This window comes from Alligator sinensis, unplaced genomic scaffold (genome assembly GCF_000455745.1).
Source record: "Alligator sinensis unplaced genomic scaffold, ASM45574v1 scaffold234_1, whole genome shotgun sequence".
Lineage (NCBI taxonomy): Eukaryota > Metazoa > Chordata > Crocodylia > Alligatoridae > Alligator > Alligator sinensis.
Window position 1 is genome coordinate 1,506,768 of NW_005842334.1, and position 18,320 is coordinate 1,525,087.

General features: G+C 43.5%; 1 protein-coding gene across 1 annotated transcript in view; it reads right to left on the minus strand.

Moving 5' to 3' along the window:
* LOC102376958 (macrophage mannose receptor 1-like) overlaps positions 1–18,320 on the minus strand; it is an 80,054-nt gene that overhangs the window by 52,848 nt on the left and 8,886 nt on the right. Inside the window, exons 2-6 of the mRNA XM_014522277.2 lie at positions 14,942–15,103; positions 13,859–13,972; positions 8,659–8,805; positions 6,994–7,176; positions 5,131–5,285 (exon numbers count right to left, since the gene is read on the minus strand). Of these exons, the coding sequence (XP_014377763.1) occupies positions 5,131–5,285; positions 6,994–7,176; positions 8,659–8,805; positions 13,859–13,972; positions 14,942–15,103 (761 nt within the window). The remainder of the gene's footprint in view (positions 1–5,130; positions 5,286–6,993; positions 7,177–8,658; positions 8,806–13,858; positions 13,973–14,941; positions 15,104–18,320) is intronic.

Genomic DNA, 18,320 nt, shown 5'->3' on the forward strand with positions numbered 1-18,320 from the left:
TAGTAAAGCGACCAAAACGCTGGCTTGCATCCATAGATGCTTCTCAAGCAAATCCCGGGACGTCATTCTCCCCTTGTACTCGGCCTTAGTGAGGTCGCAGCTGGAGTACTGTGTCCAGTTTTGGGCTCCACAATTCAAAAAGGATGTGGAGAAGCTTGAGAGAGTCCAGAGAAGAGCCACGCGCATGATCAGAGGTCAGGGAAGCAGACCCTACGATGACAGGCTGAGAGCCCTGGGGCTCTTTAGCCTGAAAAAGCGCAGGCTCAGGGGTGATCTGATGGCCACCTACAAGTTTATCAGGGGTGACCGCCAGCATCTGGGGGAACGTTTGTTCACCAGAGCGCCCCAAGGGATGATGAGGTCGAATGGTCACAAACTACTTCAAGATCGTTTCAGGCTGGACATAAGGAAGAACTTCTTTACTGTCCGAGCCCCCAAGGTCTGGAACAGCCTGCCACCGGAGGTGGATCTAGCGCCTTCATTGAACACCTTCAAGATGAAACTGGATGCTTATCTTGCTGGGATCCTATGACCCCAGCTGACTTCCTGCCCTTTGGGCGGGGGGCTGGACTCGATGATCTTCCGAGGTCCCTTCCAGCCCTGATGTCTATGAAATTACTGTTGAAAAGAGAGGCAATGAGTTGTTGGTTATCTTTTTGCATCTCCTGGTTGTATCAGGTACCAGAGTCACCACTTGTTAAAATACCTGTTATCCCAACAATACAGATGGTTCAATGAGCAATATCATAAAAAACCCTTGCCAGAGACTTAAAACCTGGCTTCACTCAACAATGAGTGAAGAGCATCTCAATGAACTGCTCATACTGAATGTGAACTCAGATGTGGAAATAACTGCTAGTGAGATATGGGATGCACAGTCAAGATGCTCAAGAAGGATATATTTTGTTTTATGAAGCTGAAAAAGAGATGTACATTTAATTCTAATGACTTGATCATTACTTGCCTAATTCACTGTGTTTTTGTACTTAATATATAATATAGCAAATCAATGCATACTCTGATAAAGTTATATTTGTTTTGTTTCAATCTTAAACTGAACAAGCCCCTAGCATATTAGCAAAGTTTTTAGTTTCTCTTTAAATAGAGAAAAATGTGTTATAATTTTCTCCACACCAGATACACTGCCTTTTTCAAAATCCTAGATCCACCCATGAAAGATGGACAATAAAATCACAGGTGTTGGCAATAGTGAAGCAGGGATTAGAATGAGGCTGGGGGATGTGTTGCATCAGGGATGGGGTACAGGAAACACTTGTCATTTGTGGATTCATGATTTCGAATATTTGTGGTGCAACTATTCGAATCCACGCTCTCTCCCCACGCACACATTCTTCCCACATGCGCTTGCCATGCTCCCACACCCCGCACCCCACCACTGCCTGTGCCAGCGGTGTCTGCAGGAGCTCCGCGCTTGCTGGTGCCAGGCTCCCGCTGCTGCGCTCCTGACCTATTTGAGGATTTCACCATTCGCAGGGATCTCTGGAACATATCCTCCATGAATGGTGAAGGTCTCCTGTATTTGCTTACCTTTGAAAATCTATGTAATTTGGCAAGTTATAAGATGCAGAGAAATATCAGTTAATATATAATCTGTACCTACTAAATTCTTTAGAATCCATCTCTGACTTAAGATTGCTCCATATAATGACTATAGAGACTGAAATGGTGCAAAGGCAAGCTGTAAGATACAGAGGGACAGAGACAGGCTTTGTGATAATGGAAAATAAGGCACATATACTAACATTAAGGGCAAAGGGCAAGGCATGAAAGGATGAGAAATATAGCTATGTAACCATCAGGGCTTCCAAAGTCTGAAACAGGTACATAGAAGATAACAGCTTACTGCTGTTATTGGTTACTTGGCTAGCTCAAATGCTAGGTGTCTGTATTCTTAATCTGTGTTTCAACCCTAATCATGATACTGGGAGATAAGTCAGTATCGTTTTATACCATAACATTTCTGCCTTGTTAGATTTATGTATTAAAAAATAGGAAATTATATTTTAAAATATCCCTACAGTAAAACCTATATATTAAAAAACATAGCTGAAGCTAGTAAATAAAACACGCAGAAATAAATAGTATTTCAAATACATAACACTTTTAATAGGTGTGTAAGTTTTATTATTTCAATTTTATAGTTGAGGAGACAAATTCAGATATGAAGGCTTAGATCTTATTTTGACTCTTAGGCTTAGATGCCTAAGGCTGTGTTCATACATTCAAATAATTTGGGAATATTCTTCTAGGTTTGTTCTAGAGAAAATTTACACACAGCAATGTATATAGACATTTGAATGTTGAGACCCTGAAGAGTAGAAACCTTGCAGTGCTGACACTGTAACTGGGCGGGGGAGCAGGGAATTGCGGGGTGGGGGGGAGAAGGGTGGTGGGCACACATCTGGCATTCTCTGCAAGCTTTTTTAGTGTGCTTGGTAACAGAAGATAGCAGCGCATAGGGCAGTCCTGACTGGTTGCTCCAGACTGCCCATGGTCAGCCTGTGTGTCTCTGTAGCACAATGAGGAAATTGTGAAGAGGGTGTGTTCTGCTCGCTGCTGGAGCAAGCAACATCCCATGTTTCTAGTGGGGGAGAGGAGGAGGCTGAAGGACTAGATTCTCCTCTGAGAGAAGCCACAGCATGTATAGGCATTCACTCCGCAAGGGGAAACAATTCTGGGAGTGATTTAACCCTGGTTGTTTCCAGTTTATTTTTCTCCTGATGAAATGGCCATTTCTATCCTAGGAAAAAAAAAAGGCTGAACTCATGGTTTCTCATGGGAGAGGAGCAAATCTACCAGGAGAAACAGAATATATGTACAAGGCCTAAGTCTACGCATTTCACCTCATCTTGCCATGTGTTATGAGAGCAATCCTATTCTACCCAGAGTACTACAGAACCTCTTTTCCTCAACAGGCAACCATAGGCACCTCCTGAGCATGTGAGTACTGATAGGTGATTTCCTACTCAACAGTTTGTATGAGTAGGCACAGTGAAGGGGGAATAGGCACAGTGAACTTCCACCACTGAAACATCTGACTCAGGGCTGATGGAGGGCTCTATTGTCTCAGAAATCTTTTCTACTGGGGAGGAGGGGAAGAGGTCAATTTGAGAGGGGAAATCCATCCACCCATGCAAGGTATTTTTCCAGCATGTAGAAAACTTAGGTTTTTGATCCCACACAGCCTGAGGATGTTTTAAATCACATTTTCCACAACAGGGAAAGTACCCTAACCAGCAGCTATAGGCTTGCCAAAGTGGTGAACATCCTCCACCCCTCCAGTTGACGGAGGCACTGGTTGAAAAGAAAGCAAGGATCATAGGGTCGAGAGACAAAAAAGATGACGATTGACTTTAACTCAGTGGGAAGGGGACTCACCTAGGAAAGATAACCCTTGGTTCTGCTCTGGCTCAGGGCGCTGAGAGAAAAAGGGTGGAAACACCTTCTCTGGGGCCAGAACCATGATAGAGAACCCCTACAGTCTCAGGGAAACACTCATAGAAGCCCCATAATGGGGAAATACTTACCCACAGCAGGTATGCCGAATGAGAAATGACCCCAAACAAGCAAACCACCCGTGCAGCTTATCAGCCACCAGTTAATGCAGATGGAGCCAGCACAAGGCAATGACATAATTGGAGAATGCTGACCGGCTCAGATAAAAGCTGGTGGCAGAGAGCAACAGCTGAGAGGAAGTTGTGTGCTCCCTCCAGTGTGACCAGAGATACCTCCACAGTGGGACCCAGAACAGGGTCCTGAAGAGGGGTCTGCTCCACAACCAGAGTGGCGATTGACACCCGAACTGGGAAGGATGCCAAGGGATGGACCACAGCAGCACATGCAGGAAGCATGAGTAGGTAGCTGAGTCTGTACCTCCCTGATGCTTTAAGTTATTCTTTTCTTCTTTGTTTTTGGTTTCCCCTAAGGCCAGAGGACAGCTGCACACTTCACTTTTGGGGCCAAGGAACCAGAGGCCCTCAGAGACTCCAGGCCAGGACTTAGAAAGTCAATGAGGTGGCCTGGTGGCCAATAGGCACATGGTCCCAAGTCAGGGATGAGACTGAGAGGCATAACCCAGGCCCGTGTTACTGGATCTGAACACAAAGGACCCTTCTCCAGTAAGCAGCTTGTAAAACAGACACAGCATTCAGACCTTCACACTTGAGGCCCAGATCAGGGTCATGCTACTAGGCTTGGCACTTGAAGTGTTCAGGCTGACTAACACCCAGCCAAATTCAGCCGGTGGGCACATGGAAGGGGTGTAGGGGAGGTGGAGCCCCAGGAACGTCTACTGACAACACCTCCCAGCAAGTCCCAGCTTTGAGGGAGCTTCCCACTCCAGAAAAGAACAAGAAGATGTGGAAGGCAAGTACCAGGGGTCTTCCTGGGGAGGTGGCATATGATCAGGAAGAGTGCTTGAGGAAAGTCAGTGGTGGGATAAGAACAATTGATCCCCTGCTGCTTGGGAGTGGAAGTACATGAAACTCAATGGGTACATGCTCCCTTCTCCCAAAACTGCATCTTGATAAAATGACAGAGAACATTAGAAAGGTGTTACGCTGCCTAATTGCTGGTCTCCAGTGCATGTGGAGAAGGAATAATTAGGTGGCAGTGGGGAGAGAGGGTGGGAGCAAAGAAATGGTCATTGAGATGGAATTGGGTTTACACCTAAGTGATTTCAGTGAAGCACATGATGATTTAGTGAATTAAATAACAATAATAATATAACAAAAATAATATACAACAAGATTCCAAAAGTAAATCAAAGCTCTAGTCTTAGCTACAGTAATTTGATTAAAACAATTTGGAATTTCTGGGCCAACTCCTTTAGGAGCTATGAAATGTTACAAGGTGAGACTGGAAAAATACTACTCCTTCATTTTGAGCTCTCTCACCTTCTAGATGCCTTCTTTGGCTGGCCCCAAACTCATATGTAAATAGACTTTAGGCTAAGATCAAGCATGTGAAATTTCAGGTAGATTTGGTTTGCACAAAATTAAAGAGGAGAGAGGCATACAAATCTTTCAAAACCCAATGCATAATGAAAGGCAGTTTCAGCTTGAACTAGTTAAGAATTAGCATAACTATAAGACAACTCTACTATTTTACCTGTCCCTTAATAAGAACACAATCCTCTAGGCTTTTTGCATAGGCAGGTTCTCCACGTAGCCATTTGGTGTATGTCACTGGAGTCTCATCACTCCATTCAAAATATTGATGGACTTTAAGGTCATTCAATCCAATCCACAACTCTTCTGTTGGCTCTAAAAACATACAAACAGTAGTTTTGTAACTGATCTTTCTATGCAATAACAGTGTACATTGTTAGATCTAGAATGACAAAATTATGTTAGTAAACACTGGGATACGGCATGGAGGGAGTTAAGGCTCTTAGGAATATTGCTTTCATCTGTGACAAAAAACCTGGTTTACTCTTTTTCAGAGAATCCTGCATTTAGCAAACAGATAAAAAGCTCTTTGTGTGTGGCAGAACAGGAAATATAAACAATATTCTGAGCAATCTTATATAAACTAAAACAACAAAATAACTCCTAAGCGTAGGAAGAGGAAGGTTTGTCACCAGCCCTGCAGTCAGTCGGTCAATCATCATGTCCTTTAGAGGAGCTGATCAAAATCAGTGGGTCAGCTTTCCAATTGAAGATCTACTCTCCAGTTAATTTCTGTCATGACTGGCTGAAGCAAACCAATGGGGATGGAAGGAATAACCAGGAGGCACTAGACAGTTGCTTCATCTATATCTGTAAGGCATGGGTGTCAAAGATACAAACCACAAAGCCCATCATCTGGCCCCTCATGCTCGCCCTGCATCTCCCAGGCCCACTGGCAGGGCCCAGGACATGTACCATACATATGCTCCAGTCATTCCTTGACCTTCTCCAGCTGAATCAGGTGTGCACAGTCATGGACCAGCCTAAGGTTATGTATGCTACAGAGTCCTTGACCAGGCTGTGGGGGGAAGGGGAGGGGTGCCACATGCTGCTCAGTTCCCAGAGCAGACAAAATGGGTGCCACATGTAATGCAGTCCAATGGGGGTGAGCACTTCTTGTAGCACATGGTACCCACTCTGGATGGTCTGGGACCTGCACTACATGCAGCATCTGCCCCAGCCAGCCTGTGCCACATGCAGCACCCATTCCAGCTGCTCTGGGATATATGCCACTTGTACTACCCACCCTGGCCAATCCGGATGCACATCACATGTGGCATGGATCATGGGGCAGCCAGAATGGCATGCAATGGATTTGGCATGCAGGGGTGAAGGTTGGGGTGGAGGGTGGTCCATGGACCCATTCTAGCCTGTGGTCCAGCTCTGTGCCACTCATCTGGCCCATGGGGCCATATAAGTTTAAAACCTCTGCTCTAATATTTCCTGCCTGACACTGGGACTGCCACTGACAAAATAAGCCCTGCCCACTCATTTCCCCATTATGTATGAAAGAGGCTGGCAATTAAGCCAAATATATGGCCCTGAATTTACATCCCACAGTGGTGCTCAGGCTTTCTATTTCAGGGGTGTCCAAGAGTGGTATGTGTGTGTGTGTGCTTGTGGAAGTGTCGGGGTGGAGATTCAAATTCTTTCCAAGCCATCTGCTCTTCTATCTTTATATAACTTAGTCCTTGTACTTTACTCATTCTTTAGACCTTGATGTTAACATTACTTTTCAGAACTAAAAACAGCTGGCTGTTCCATTAGAAATCAACAAAGGTGAAATATCATCCTGAGTCAAATAGTCTACTGGGCTAGCCTGCCTAAGGCACACCAGTGTTTATGGCCAGCAACACACAAGGAAGTAATGGGAGTGGGACCATATAACCATATCTGGTTGCCTTTTACTCCCTAACTTGAATGACTGGGTACCCCTGCATTGAGCTGAGGTAGCTCTAACCATGAGTCCAGAGAAGGGCATGAAAGCATGCCTCTGCCTTATTCACTCTGAAGAAATACTCACTGTAGCCAAGCTGAGAAATAATGAAGCTGTACTCTGCAACATTGTGGATACTAGCCAAATCTCCATCTTCCTTCTTACATAAAGCCAAAGCTTCTTTCCATTCTTGGGGCTCTCTCCGAATTTTGTAACAGTGACCTCTGTATGACGACCAGCTGTCTTGGCATTTAATAGGCTGAAATGTCTCTAAAATTGTAATAAAACTTTTCAGAGCAATTTAAAACAAAAACTGAAGCAAAATGAGACTGACAGTGTTTTGGGGTTTATTTTCCTGTACAAAATGCAGATGGTCTATCTGACTATGAACATAATTTGAGGTAAACCCCCCCTGAAATATATTCAAGTTAAATTAAAATAAGATTGGTATTAAATATATAAAATATGAATATTAAGAAAGTATTGGGCTTTACACTATAAGTACCTAAGCTTAGCCAAAGGTCCAGTTTGGGAAAGATTTAGAATATTTAATGTCCCATGCAGCACTTCACTATAATCTTTGGCCACTGAAATTTATGTTCTAAATCTTTAGCAACTGCATCTCAAGTACTGCCTATTGGATATCATTATACATTATTTAAGCACAGGAAGATTCCTCTTCATGTATTTCAATAGAATCTCCTGTCTACTCAGTTCCCCTTCATACTAAGCCACTTATTTATATAGTTACTTTCAGCTCTCTTTTTGAAAAATCTTGACTCGTTCTTTTTAATTTTATTATTTACAGTTTCAGTTATTCTTAAATATAAGCTTTAAAATAATGCTTGTCACTTAGCATTTACTAGAAAACAGTGGATACCCAGTCACTTCTATACTTCTACAGTATATTTCTGACTAGGACTGCTATTAAATTGTCACTTTCATGTTTTAGGACAAAGATGGTCCATGAGTTGAATGTGGTTAAAAGAAATGGAAAATGGAGCTTGTGACACCCTTTATAGAGATAGTGAAGATGGACATTCCTCCTGTCCTGCCTCAACTGAACACAAAGTATTGCATATGCTTGCATGGACCAATTATTTGCATTAAAGATTAGAGTACCTGCAAATTCTCCTTTGGCATAAATTAGCGGCATAAAATTACAATTCTGTTTTATACCTATCTTGACAAATTGCAAATATGGCTTTATACCTGTGAAAAATTTAGCCACTCCAAGAAAGGTCCACTTATCCCAAAACTCTGTTTTGACCAGTGGCAAAGAGTGCCTGGATTAAAGGAAAAGTATGAAGGAAACAGGCTGCGTAGATCCATTCCTTATCACACCCTACACTTAGTTGACACCCTGGAATATTGAGTTGAATTGCCCCAATGAATCCATCTTTAATGCATTTGTCTAATCTCCTTTTGAACCTGATTATACTATTGACTTTCGTAACAAACTGTGGCAAAAATTCCACAAGTTAAGTATGCATTCTGTAAAAAAAAAAAAAAAAAGTTTTGTTTTAAAGTTACCATTTTATTTTTTCATTAGTTGCTTCTTAGTTCCTCTATTATGAAACATAGTGTCACGAGTTAGTTGTGACATGACAACTAAGAGGACTCAATGAAATAACTTCTATGGTAATTTTATAGAAATAAGATACACACATCCCTTCTACCCTTGGCAGACTTTTGCAGATTGTAGTTTCTACAACATAGCAAACATTATTAATGTTTTTACATTAAAACTACCTATGGGGAGACTGGGGAACTCTGGAGTGGAGTTTTCCTTTTTACAAATGTAACCAAATTTATAATCACAGTCCATGTTTTCCCACTTCGCTTCTTTTCTGGGATTTAGCACCGCACAGGACTTCTCAGGAGCTGGGACGGGGTTTCCTGATTCAAACAGATAAAACAGATAAAAACAGATAAAATAAAATATGTGTAAGCACTGCAAAAATCATACTGCCAAAGGTAGGAATGATTTATTGACATTTCTCTCTTACTGTGATGAACGTTATAAAGAACCCCACCCTTCAGAGTTTGTATGGGGGGTAGATTAAATCTGGGACTTGGGTGGATTTCAGAGCCCTGATTGGAGAATATCAGGAAGCTCTGTACACAGGGTTACACAATCTCTCCCCATGTAATCTGGATTCTAACTGTTCTCCTGAGACCCTGGATGCACTGTGTGGGTGAGGTGGGGCCTTCCTTTGAGAGTACCATGAATGTGAAATCTAGTTATTCTCAAATGATGAGTTAAAAATAGTTCCAATAATTTGCTAATAATGATGACTTTACATTATAGCTTCTATTTATTCAAGGGCTTTTTCCCACCCCCCCTTCTCCATGGCTACCTGTAACAGCCATATAAGTAATTCAGGAAATCGGCTGATAGAGAAACATTTTTAGTCAAGATACATGAATAACAGTTTTAGTTCCTTTTTGACTATCTGTATGTTTTCCAAAGCTTGATGAGGTCTGAAATGTTAAACACTGGCAAAAGGGGAAATGGGGAAAAAGGAGAAATAGCAGCAGGAGGGGAAAAAAAACCATACAGAGAGAAAAGAGGAAAACAAATTTCAGAAATTAGACATTTCAGTTTCAGTGATGGTTTTCAAAGCCACAATTTTAATGAAAATATCAATTTCAAGAGGCAATTTTGATTTGAATAATTTAGAACATGAATAAAAGGTATCACCTCACTCCAATTATCAGTGAAGTATGTTTTCTTTCTTCATCATCTAGAGCAACATCCTGAATAATTTCTTGTCATTTCATTAGCATTTACTTAGCCAATAACTATCATTTGAAGAATAGGATATGGCTAGATAACTTTATAGCCTGACAAAGTTAGTATCAGTTCAGTTTATTTCAAATTGTGCAGAGTAACTGATGAAAGCAGGATATCTGAGTAGCAGATTTTCAAGGAAAAAAAGAAACTACTCTTTAAATATAGCAAAATACTGACTCTAAATCTCCATTTTCTTGGACCTAGCTATGTATTCTTGTGCAACACGACAGTAAAAAATCCATCACTGGCATGAGTAAGTAGAATTCTGATATTAGTTGGCACAGCTGGAAATGACTACATCAGCGCAGAAAGTAGTGTAGAATCAGGGCCTCTTTACACATGCAGGTAAAGGCGCAATGGGATCTAATGTGCAATCCACACAATCATGCCTCCTGCCACGCCACACATGCTTCTGGAATCTCCCAGCCTCAGGGGTTAATGAAACCCCCAGGGATGGAAGATGGTGGTTGTCCTGATCTCTCAGCCTCCGGGGATGCACGAAACCCCCACAGCTAGGAAATTGTAGCTGCTATGATCTCCAGGCCTCAGAGGTGAATGAAACCCCCACAGCTGGGACACTGCAGCCAGCCACAGTCTCCCAGCCTCAGGGCTTACACACACTCCAGGGGCTTGAAGATCACAGCCGCACCGTGCGGCTGCCTGGAACCAGCTGGGTCCCAGCACTGGAAGGCACATTGCAGGGTGCTGCTGGAACCCAGAGTCAGCAGCTGCTGGGGATGAGAGTCCCCTCAGTTGTGCAACTCTCAACCCCAGCTGGGCCTGGTGCACCCCTGCAGCTGGGAACCCTGTCAGGTGACAGGGTTCCCAGCTGCAGGGGAGACCCTGCTACATGGGCAAATTAAAGCTCGATAGCAATCAGCTATAAATTTAGTAAGTATAACCTCATGAATCCAGCATGCTCAGGACTGAACACCTGCCAGAAATGTGAAAATTCTGGATTTTTAAAACCGGAGCGGCAGTCAGTCCCGGAGTGAGGGTGCGGGGGGGGGTAGCAGTGGCTGGTCCCAGAGCAGTGGCTGCATGCAGAGAGGCGATTCAGGGTGGTGGATGGCAGCAGCCACCACAAGCAAGATTCCCCCTCCGCTCCTCCAGGACTGTCCATTGCTACTCCCTGATGGAGTGTAGTTTTAAAAAGTGCCAGATTTTTGATAATTCTGCATTTTTTATATCCGGATTTATGAAGTTATACTGTATACATTTTCGGGGTCTAATTTTAGAGCTGGTTGGAGCTTTTTATGGTTTGGTAAACACTTCGCATGTGTAGCTGGTCTCAAGGTAACTGCACAATTAACCAGTTAATTGTGCAATACTTGTAAGATGTAGAGGCGCCTTAGGCACACAATGTTTATACCTTTACTTTGCCTATTTTGTTCCTCTCCAGAAATGATAACCTTTGGGACACTAAATTCCACAGCAATTGCTTTTACCTGATTCACAGACAGGGTAAAGTAGCACCCTGTTTTTTAAAGGTGTTGCAGAGTACTGTGGATTATTAGCACTGTTAGGCATTGAAATGCCTACATGGGATACCATAGCATCAAAAACATTCTGACCTACTGTGGTTTTCTGAGTTCTTTAAATGGAAATGAGTCAAGAAATGAGTGAAATGGATGCCTTGAGTCTAAGAAGTTTGAGAACCTCTATCTTAAACTATGATGTCACCAAGGTTAAGGAATAGCTATACAAGCACCTTTGTGAAATTCTCTTGTTCTCCAGTATCTCAGATTTTTTAAAAACAAATTGGTCTCTAACTTGTGAAAAAAAACACTCAGATATGTAAACTAATTTGAACTGCAGCAGTGATGTAGTTTTAGAGATTCTGGAACAATAGCTCTGAGGCATACAAACTTCCCCATTCCTCTCGGTAATAAGTTAACACAGCTGCTCAGTGAGTACAGGAGACCCTCGCCATCTATGGCAGATACATTCTGGAAATCCCCATGAATGGCGAAATCCATGAATACTGAACTGTGTTCATGAACGCTGTCTTCATTCATGAACGGCGGGAGCCTGGCAGCAGCAAGCATGAAACTCCTGCAGATGCTGCCAGCTCTGTAACACAGTCTCATCACGCTCCACGGGGAATATTTGGCGCACCACAAATATTTGAAACCACGAATGCCAAACCCGTGAATAGCGAGGGTTTCCTGTATGTCTACATGAAACGCTTTACTGTGCAATAAATTAGTTTACTGCACAGTAAAACATCACTGTCTACATGTGCTCACATTTGCTGTGCAGTAAATTAGTCTATTGTGTAGTTAGCTACTACCTATAAATATAGGTAGTAAACTAACTGCTCAGTAGATACTGTGCAGTATGCAACATGTAAACACTGGCCATGAGCAAATGTACTCCTGGTCAGCCTAGCCAGCAGGGGGCCACATGGTCCTGATGCTGCTTAGCTCCCCAGCTCCCCCCAGGAATTGGGATGTGAGCAGACCCAGGAGTGGGGAGCTCTCTGCCCCCTGTTTGTGCTCCCCCCACAGAGCTCGCTGCTCTGGGGAGCAAGAAGCTCTGGGAATCCAGCCCTCACTCATTCCCGCAGAGCCAGAGCAGCCAGCTCCGTGTTGCATGGAGTTGGCTGCTCTGGGGAGTGAGCAGGATCTGGGGATTCCTTTTTGAAATTTTAGTGGGTTAGAATCAGTATTTAAGAGTTAGAATTTTGCTATATTTTGCTGGTATTTTGCTGTATTTCAACAGAACAATGGAATTCCCAGCCCCCATTCACTCCCCAGAGCTGCCCACTCCATGCGGGGCAGAGGTAGCTCCTCTAGGTGATAGGCAAAGGCTGGATTCCCAGCCCCAGCCCCTCCCTAAAGCAGCTGGCTCTATGCCAAGCAGAGCAGCTACTGGCAAGCTCTGTGCCTGGCCCCCCACCCTGCAGGGGGCTCACCCGCAGCTGCTCCACACCCCAGGTGGCTCCCAGCAAACCCCTTGCCCATCAGGGGACTTGCTGGCAGCTGTGTATCTGGATATGCATGGGGCCAGGAGAGCTCTGTCTGCAGCAGGGGCAACTTTCTCCTGGCCCCATGCACATCAGGCCCCTTCCCAATGTGCATGGGGCCAGGAGACAGCTGCCACTGCAACTGGCAGAGTTCTCCTGGCCCCATGCCCACTGGGACCACCCCCTGCAACTTACCAGCCCCCAGACTAGCAGTGGGGCAGGAGCCTGGAGCTCTCCCTGGCTGCTGCACTGGGGCAGAGCAGGGTTGGAGCAGCCCTGTACTAGGTTGTTCCCTTGTAGGCTTACTGCACAGGATGTTTACTGCATAGTAAGCCTGCTTTGATTAATAGCATGCAATTATGATAATTACAGCCCAGTAATGATAATTTAAGTGTCAACTTTGTTAATTATTTCACTGTTTATTCAAAAATATGAAACATCACGAATATGTGTAATGTTTTGTAAGTGACATCCATTTATGTGAATGTTTGGGAAATATCACCATTACTTTTCTTCCTAATTAAGGAAAAAATCAATCCCAACAACCCTAGGTTAGCCCCACTGAAGAGATATGAAAGAGCTCACACGATCAAATTTTGAAATCCTGGGGCATCTGTTGTGACAGCCTGCACGAGCAAGACTTACTTTTTTGAACAATGTCAGAAAAGTACCACCACATTTACTCCTACCCCAAATTTTACCCTGTCAGAAGCAATGGATATACTTCAGCAAGGAAGGAAGCTAAAAGGAGAAATGAGCACATGCCGACCACAACCTCTTTTTTATACCACTGTCCCTAAAAATAAAAAATAGGAAACGAGACAAATTGTATAAGCAATTATAGGCCTAATTCCTTACTGAGTTACTTTAGTTATACTGGTGTAAAACTAAAGGGATATAGTGCCTCCTTATCTATGTACAGAATTCTGATCTCCAGTCTGTATGGTGATTCCTAATTCCAAATGAAATTCAACTTCTGTGGACAAATTTCATGTTTCTAATGAGAAAAAACATACTGGAGCTGAAATCCAAAGTATGCGTTTGTGTACGATACCATCAAAATGGTGGGCCAGAAATTCAGCTAGTAGAAAGCAGGAAAGCTCTTTTGAAATCAAAGAGCATCTCCATGAAACAAGCTGAAAAATCTATTTCAATAATTCCTGGTATTAAACAGATTTAACACCTACCTGGAGCCCAGTTTAAATATCTGTAAGGATTCCTACCAATCCATTGCCATCTATTGTTGGAATCCAGAGCATTAAGTCCAATCCAGAGTGTAGAACTGAGATTTTTTGTTAGCTCTAAGTTACAAAAAGAATTGAATGAGACTTCTTTGTTTTTTAATTAGTAAATTGCACTAAAACAAGTAAAATTAAAAGCTAAGAAACTTTATTTTCCTTAATCAAAACCATCCAATAAAATGACACTTTTCAGACTACTAAAAAACTTACTAATAGTTGAAAAGAATACAGTATATAAATATATGGAGAGATATTTAAAGGCTAAAAGATTTTTCATTGACATCCTAGTCAATGAAAAGAATCAAATCAACATTTTATTTTAGTGCTGGGATGGAAGGTTACTTCTTTTACTAGATTCTGCAATCCAAAACTTCACAAAAGCTAAGTATAATCGTATTAGAGCTCTTGAAAAATCATCTTCTAAGGGGTTCCATAGACCAAAGGCAGAAAGAAATTATAAACATTTAAAAATAATTAACCTCCTCTTTGTCATGTTCCAAATCTGTGGCCTAATAGCCTCCTTCATAACAGTTATAAACATCTATTTCTGCAGTCTAATTCCTGAAATCTGTAAAAGCACCCATTTCCCAGTGATATTAACTTCCTTTAGGCTATACATACTCCTTGAAAACTACCAGAAAAAAAAATTAAATATGAACAAATTATGGCTACTCTGTCATCATGAACTGAGATGAGAAGACATGGAATGCAAAATCTTTCCTGGAATGGAGAGAGGGCCAGTATCACTATGTTTCCTAAACAGGGAATGATCACTTCCCCCTGTCTTGTAGGCAGTGATGGTTTCAAGGGCCTGGGCAACAAAGGAACATTTGGCTCTCTCTTTTTCAAAGGCAACATTAAGACTGCTGCTGACAAGCTTGATCAGAAAGTTACTGAGACACAGTTGTGACAGGCAGAAAAAAATTAAAAATCCCCATCCCATTGAAATTTGTGGAAATCTTATCACTGACTTCAAAGGAACCGGGGTATCCCACAGTGTTTTCTCTCATAATTCCTTTGTTACTTTACCTTTCAGGAATGCTTGATCATGAATCTCTGTGATGCTTACTAATTCTGCATTCTGCTGCAGACAGCTACTCCTTGCTTTGTGCCATGTTAGAAATGAGCTTGGATTTATCTGATAGTGGATACCTGTCAAAGGATTTGCAGTCCAAAATATTTCAGTATTATCTGAAAAGGGAAATTGAATATTGCCATTAATTATGATTGCCCCAACTACAATTAGATGGAGCATGTAGTTCTACCAATGTAAAATGTGCCACAGTCTAACAGTATGTGATATTATTTATAAAGTACCATCATCCAAGAGGCAAGGATTTCTAGAGTGATATCTTTTATTGGACCAACTATGTAATTACGATAGAGTGAGACAAGCTTTTGAATTCAAGACATTCTTCCTCAGGCCCATCAGTACCATCAGCAACAGAAAAACTGAAATAAAATGAGGATGAGAATTCATTTTTTCTTTTTTAATTTTACAGCTTTAACTGACAACATTCTCTCAAACATCTGAATTTTCAGGGGCTAGAGGAACATTTGCATTTACTGTATAGAGAGGGACATTGTGCTGGATTCACAAAAGGTAATATTGGGTAAACTATTACACTGGTGAACAAAGAGCCAGCCCTGAACTCAAAAAAAGAAAACAGCAGGCATTTAAATGTCCTGTCACCTTAGGAACCATCCATGTTCACAGAAAATTGTCATCAAAATTAATTATGCTTATCTTGAAAGAAGATAACAGATAAAATGATAAAAGTAGCAAAACTGGGTCCTTGGTAAAGTGACAGGCTAAGGAAAGAGCTTGAGCAAGTGCTAATGTGGCCAATACTTTAAATTCCTCATTCACAGAAACAGTATTGATGTGTTCTTAAAAAAGCATTTTACATGAGGAAGTAATTTGCTTTCAGGGTGAGAGAGTCCAAAGTAGAAGTGTCAGCTTGGAAGAAAGGGCAAAGATGAGATAAAGGTTACAGGCTACATACAAGTTTTACATTTCTACTGGGAGAATCAACATTCTTCCAGTAGATGTGAGAAGCATACAAGAATTCATTGAATTTCTCCCAGAGGAAAAATGCTCCTTGTAGTTTCATAGTTGGTAGGGTCGGAAGGGACCTGAGCAGATCATCAAGTCCAACCCTGTGCCGTGGCAGGAAAGAGTACTGGGGTCAAATGACCCCGGCCAGATGTTCGTTCAGCCTTTTTTTAAAGACCCCCAGGGTAGGAGCCAGCGCCACTTCTTTTGGAAGTTGGTTCCTGGCCCTAGCCGCCCTGACAGTGAAATAGCGCTTCCTAATGTCTAGCCTGAAACTACCCCCCGCTAGCTTGTGTCCATTGTTTCTTGTAACTCCCGGGAGTGCTTGGTGTAACAGGGACTCTCCCAATGCCTGCTGGTCCCCCTTGAGTAGTTTGTAGACTGCCACTAGATCCCCTCTCAGCCTTCTCTTTTGGAGGCTGAACAGGTTCAGGTCCCTCAGCCTCTCCTCGTAGGGCCTGCCCTGCTGACCCCGATCTTGCGGGTGGCCCTGCTTTGGACCCTCTCCATATTTGCCATATCCCTCCTGAAGTGCAGTGCCCAGAACTGGATGCACTTCTCCAGCTGTGGCCTGACTAGTGCCGCATAGAGGGGGAGGATCACCTCCTTGGACCTGCTTGAGATGCATCTGTGGATGCACGACAAGGTATGGTAGGCCGTCCTGACTGCGTCCCCACTTTGTCGGCCCATATTTATTTTGGCATCAATGATGACTCCAAGATCCTTTTCTGTCTTGACACTGGCGAGAAGGGAGTTACCCAGCCTGTAGGTGTGCCACTGGTTCCTCCTCCCTGGGTGCATTACCCTGCACTTGTCAGTGTTGAAACCCAACCTGTTCTCATCGGCCCACCCCTGTAACCTGTCTAGATCCTCTTGCAGCCTATTCCTTTCTTCTAGTGTGCCTACTTCTCCCCACATCTTAGTGTCATCTGCGAATTTGAACAGGGTGCTTTCTACCCCCTCGCCCAAGTCACTGATGAAGATGTTGAATAGTGCGGGTCCAAGGACCGAGCCCTGGGGAACCCCACTGCCCACTTCCCGCCCCTTAAGGGATATCTTCCAGTTCTCAACCTCTTTCTCACAAGAATGAAAGTTTGTATATCTCCTTCCTGCTCTGCTCTGGGGGAGGATTGGACCAGAAAAAGCTGTTCCCTGCGTCTTCCCCAAACTAAAGGGTTTGTCATTGTTAAATAGGTACTTTGCATTGGTCTTTCATCAGTCCCATGGGACGCCCATGCCCGCTCCGGGACAGGGAAGTCTGGGTGAGGGTGATCCCCTGCCCTCCATTAATGCTGACTTCGTGAAGGAACATCTTGAGAAGCTGGATACCTTCAAGTCAGCCGGCCCTGACAATCTTCACCCCAGGGTACTCAAGGAGCTGGCGAGCATCATAGCCCAGCCTCTAGCACGGATCTTTGAAAACTCTTGGCGCTCTGGTGTAGTGCCCGAAGACTGGAAGAAGGCCAATGTGGTGCCTATCTTCAAGAAAGGGAGGAAAGTGGATCCGGCTAACTATAGGCCCATCAGCCTGACTTCTATCCCGGGGAAGATCTTAGAAAAGTTTATTAAAGAGGCCATCCTTAATGGACTGGCCGACGCCAACATCTTAAGGGATAGCCAGCACAGGTTTGTTGCGGGTAGGTCTTGCTTGACCAATCTAATTTCCTTCTACGACCAGGTGACCTATCACCTGGACAAGGGAGAAGAGATTGATGTCATATATCTTGACTTCAAAAAAGCCTTCAATCGGGTGTCCCATGATCGCCTCTTGGAGAAACTGGCCAATTGTCGCCTTGGGTCCTCCACGATCCGCTGGCTGGAAAATTGGCTCCGGGGTCGGACCCAGAGGGTAGTAATCGATGGAAGTCACTCATCGTGGTGTCCTGTGACCAGTGGGGTCCCCCAAGGCTCTGTCCTTGGACCCATACTGTTCAACATCTTCATTAATGATGTGGACACTGGAGTCAGAAGCGATCAGAACTGGCCAAGTTCGCCGATGACACCAAACTTTGGGGCAAAGCATCCACACCAGAAGACAGGCAGGTTATCCAGGCTGACCTGGACAGGCTCAGCAAGTGGGCGGACGAGAATCTGATGGTGTTCAACGCCGATAAATGCAAGGTTCTCCACCTTGGTAGATGCTTCTCAAGCAAATCCCGGGACGTCATTCTCCCCTTGCACTCAGCCTTAGTGAGGCTGCAGCTGGAGTACTGCGTCCAGTTTTGGGCTCCACAATTCAAAAAGGATGTGGAGAAGCTTGAGAGAGTCCAGAGAAGAGCCACGCGCATGATCAGAGGTCAGGGAAGCAGACCCTACGATGACAGGCTGAGAGCCCTGGGACTCTTTAGCCTG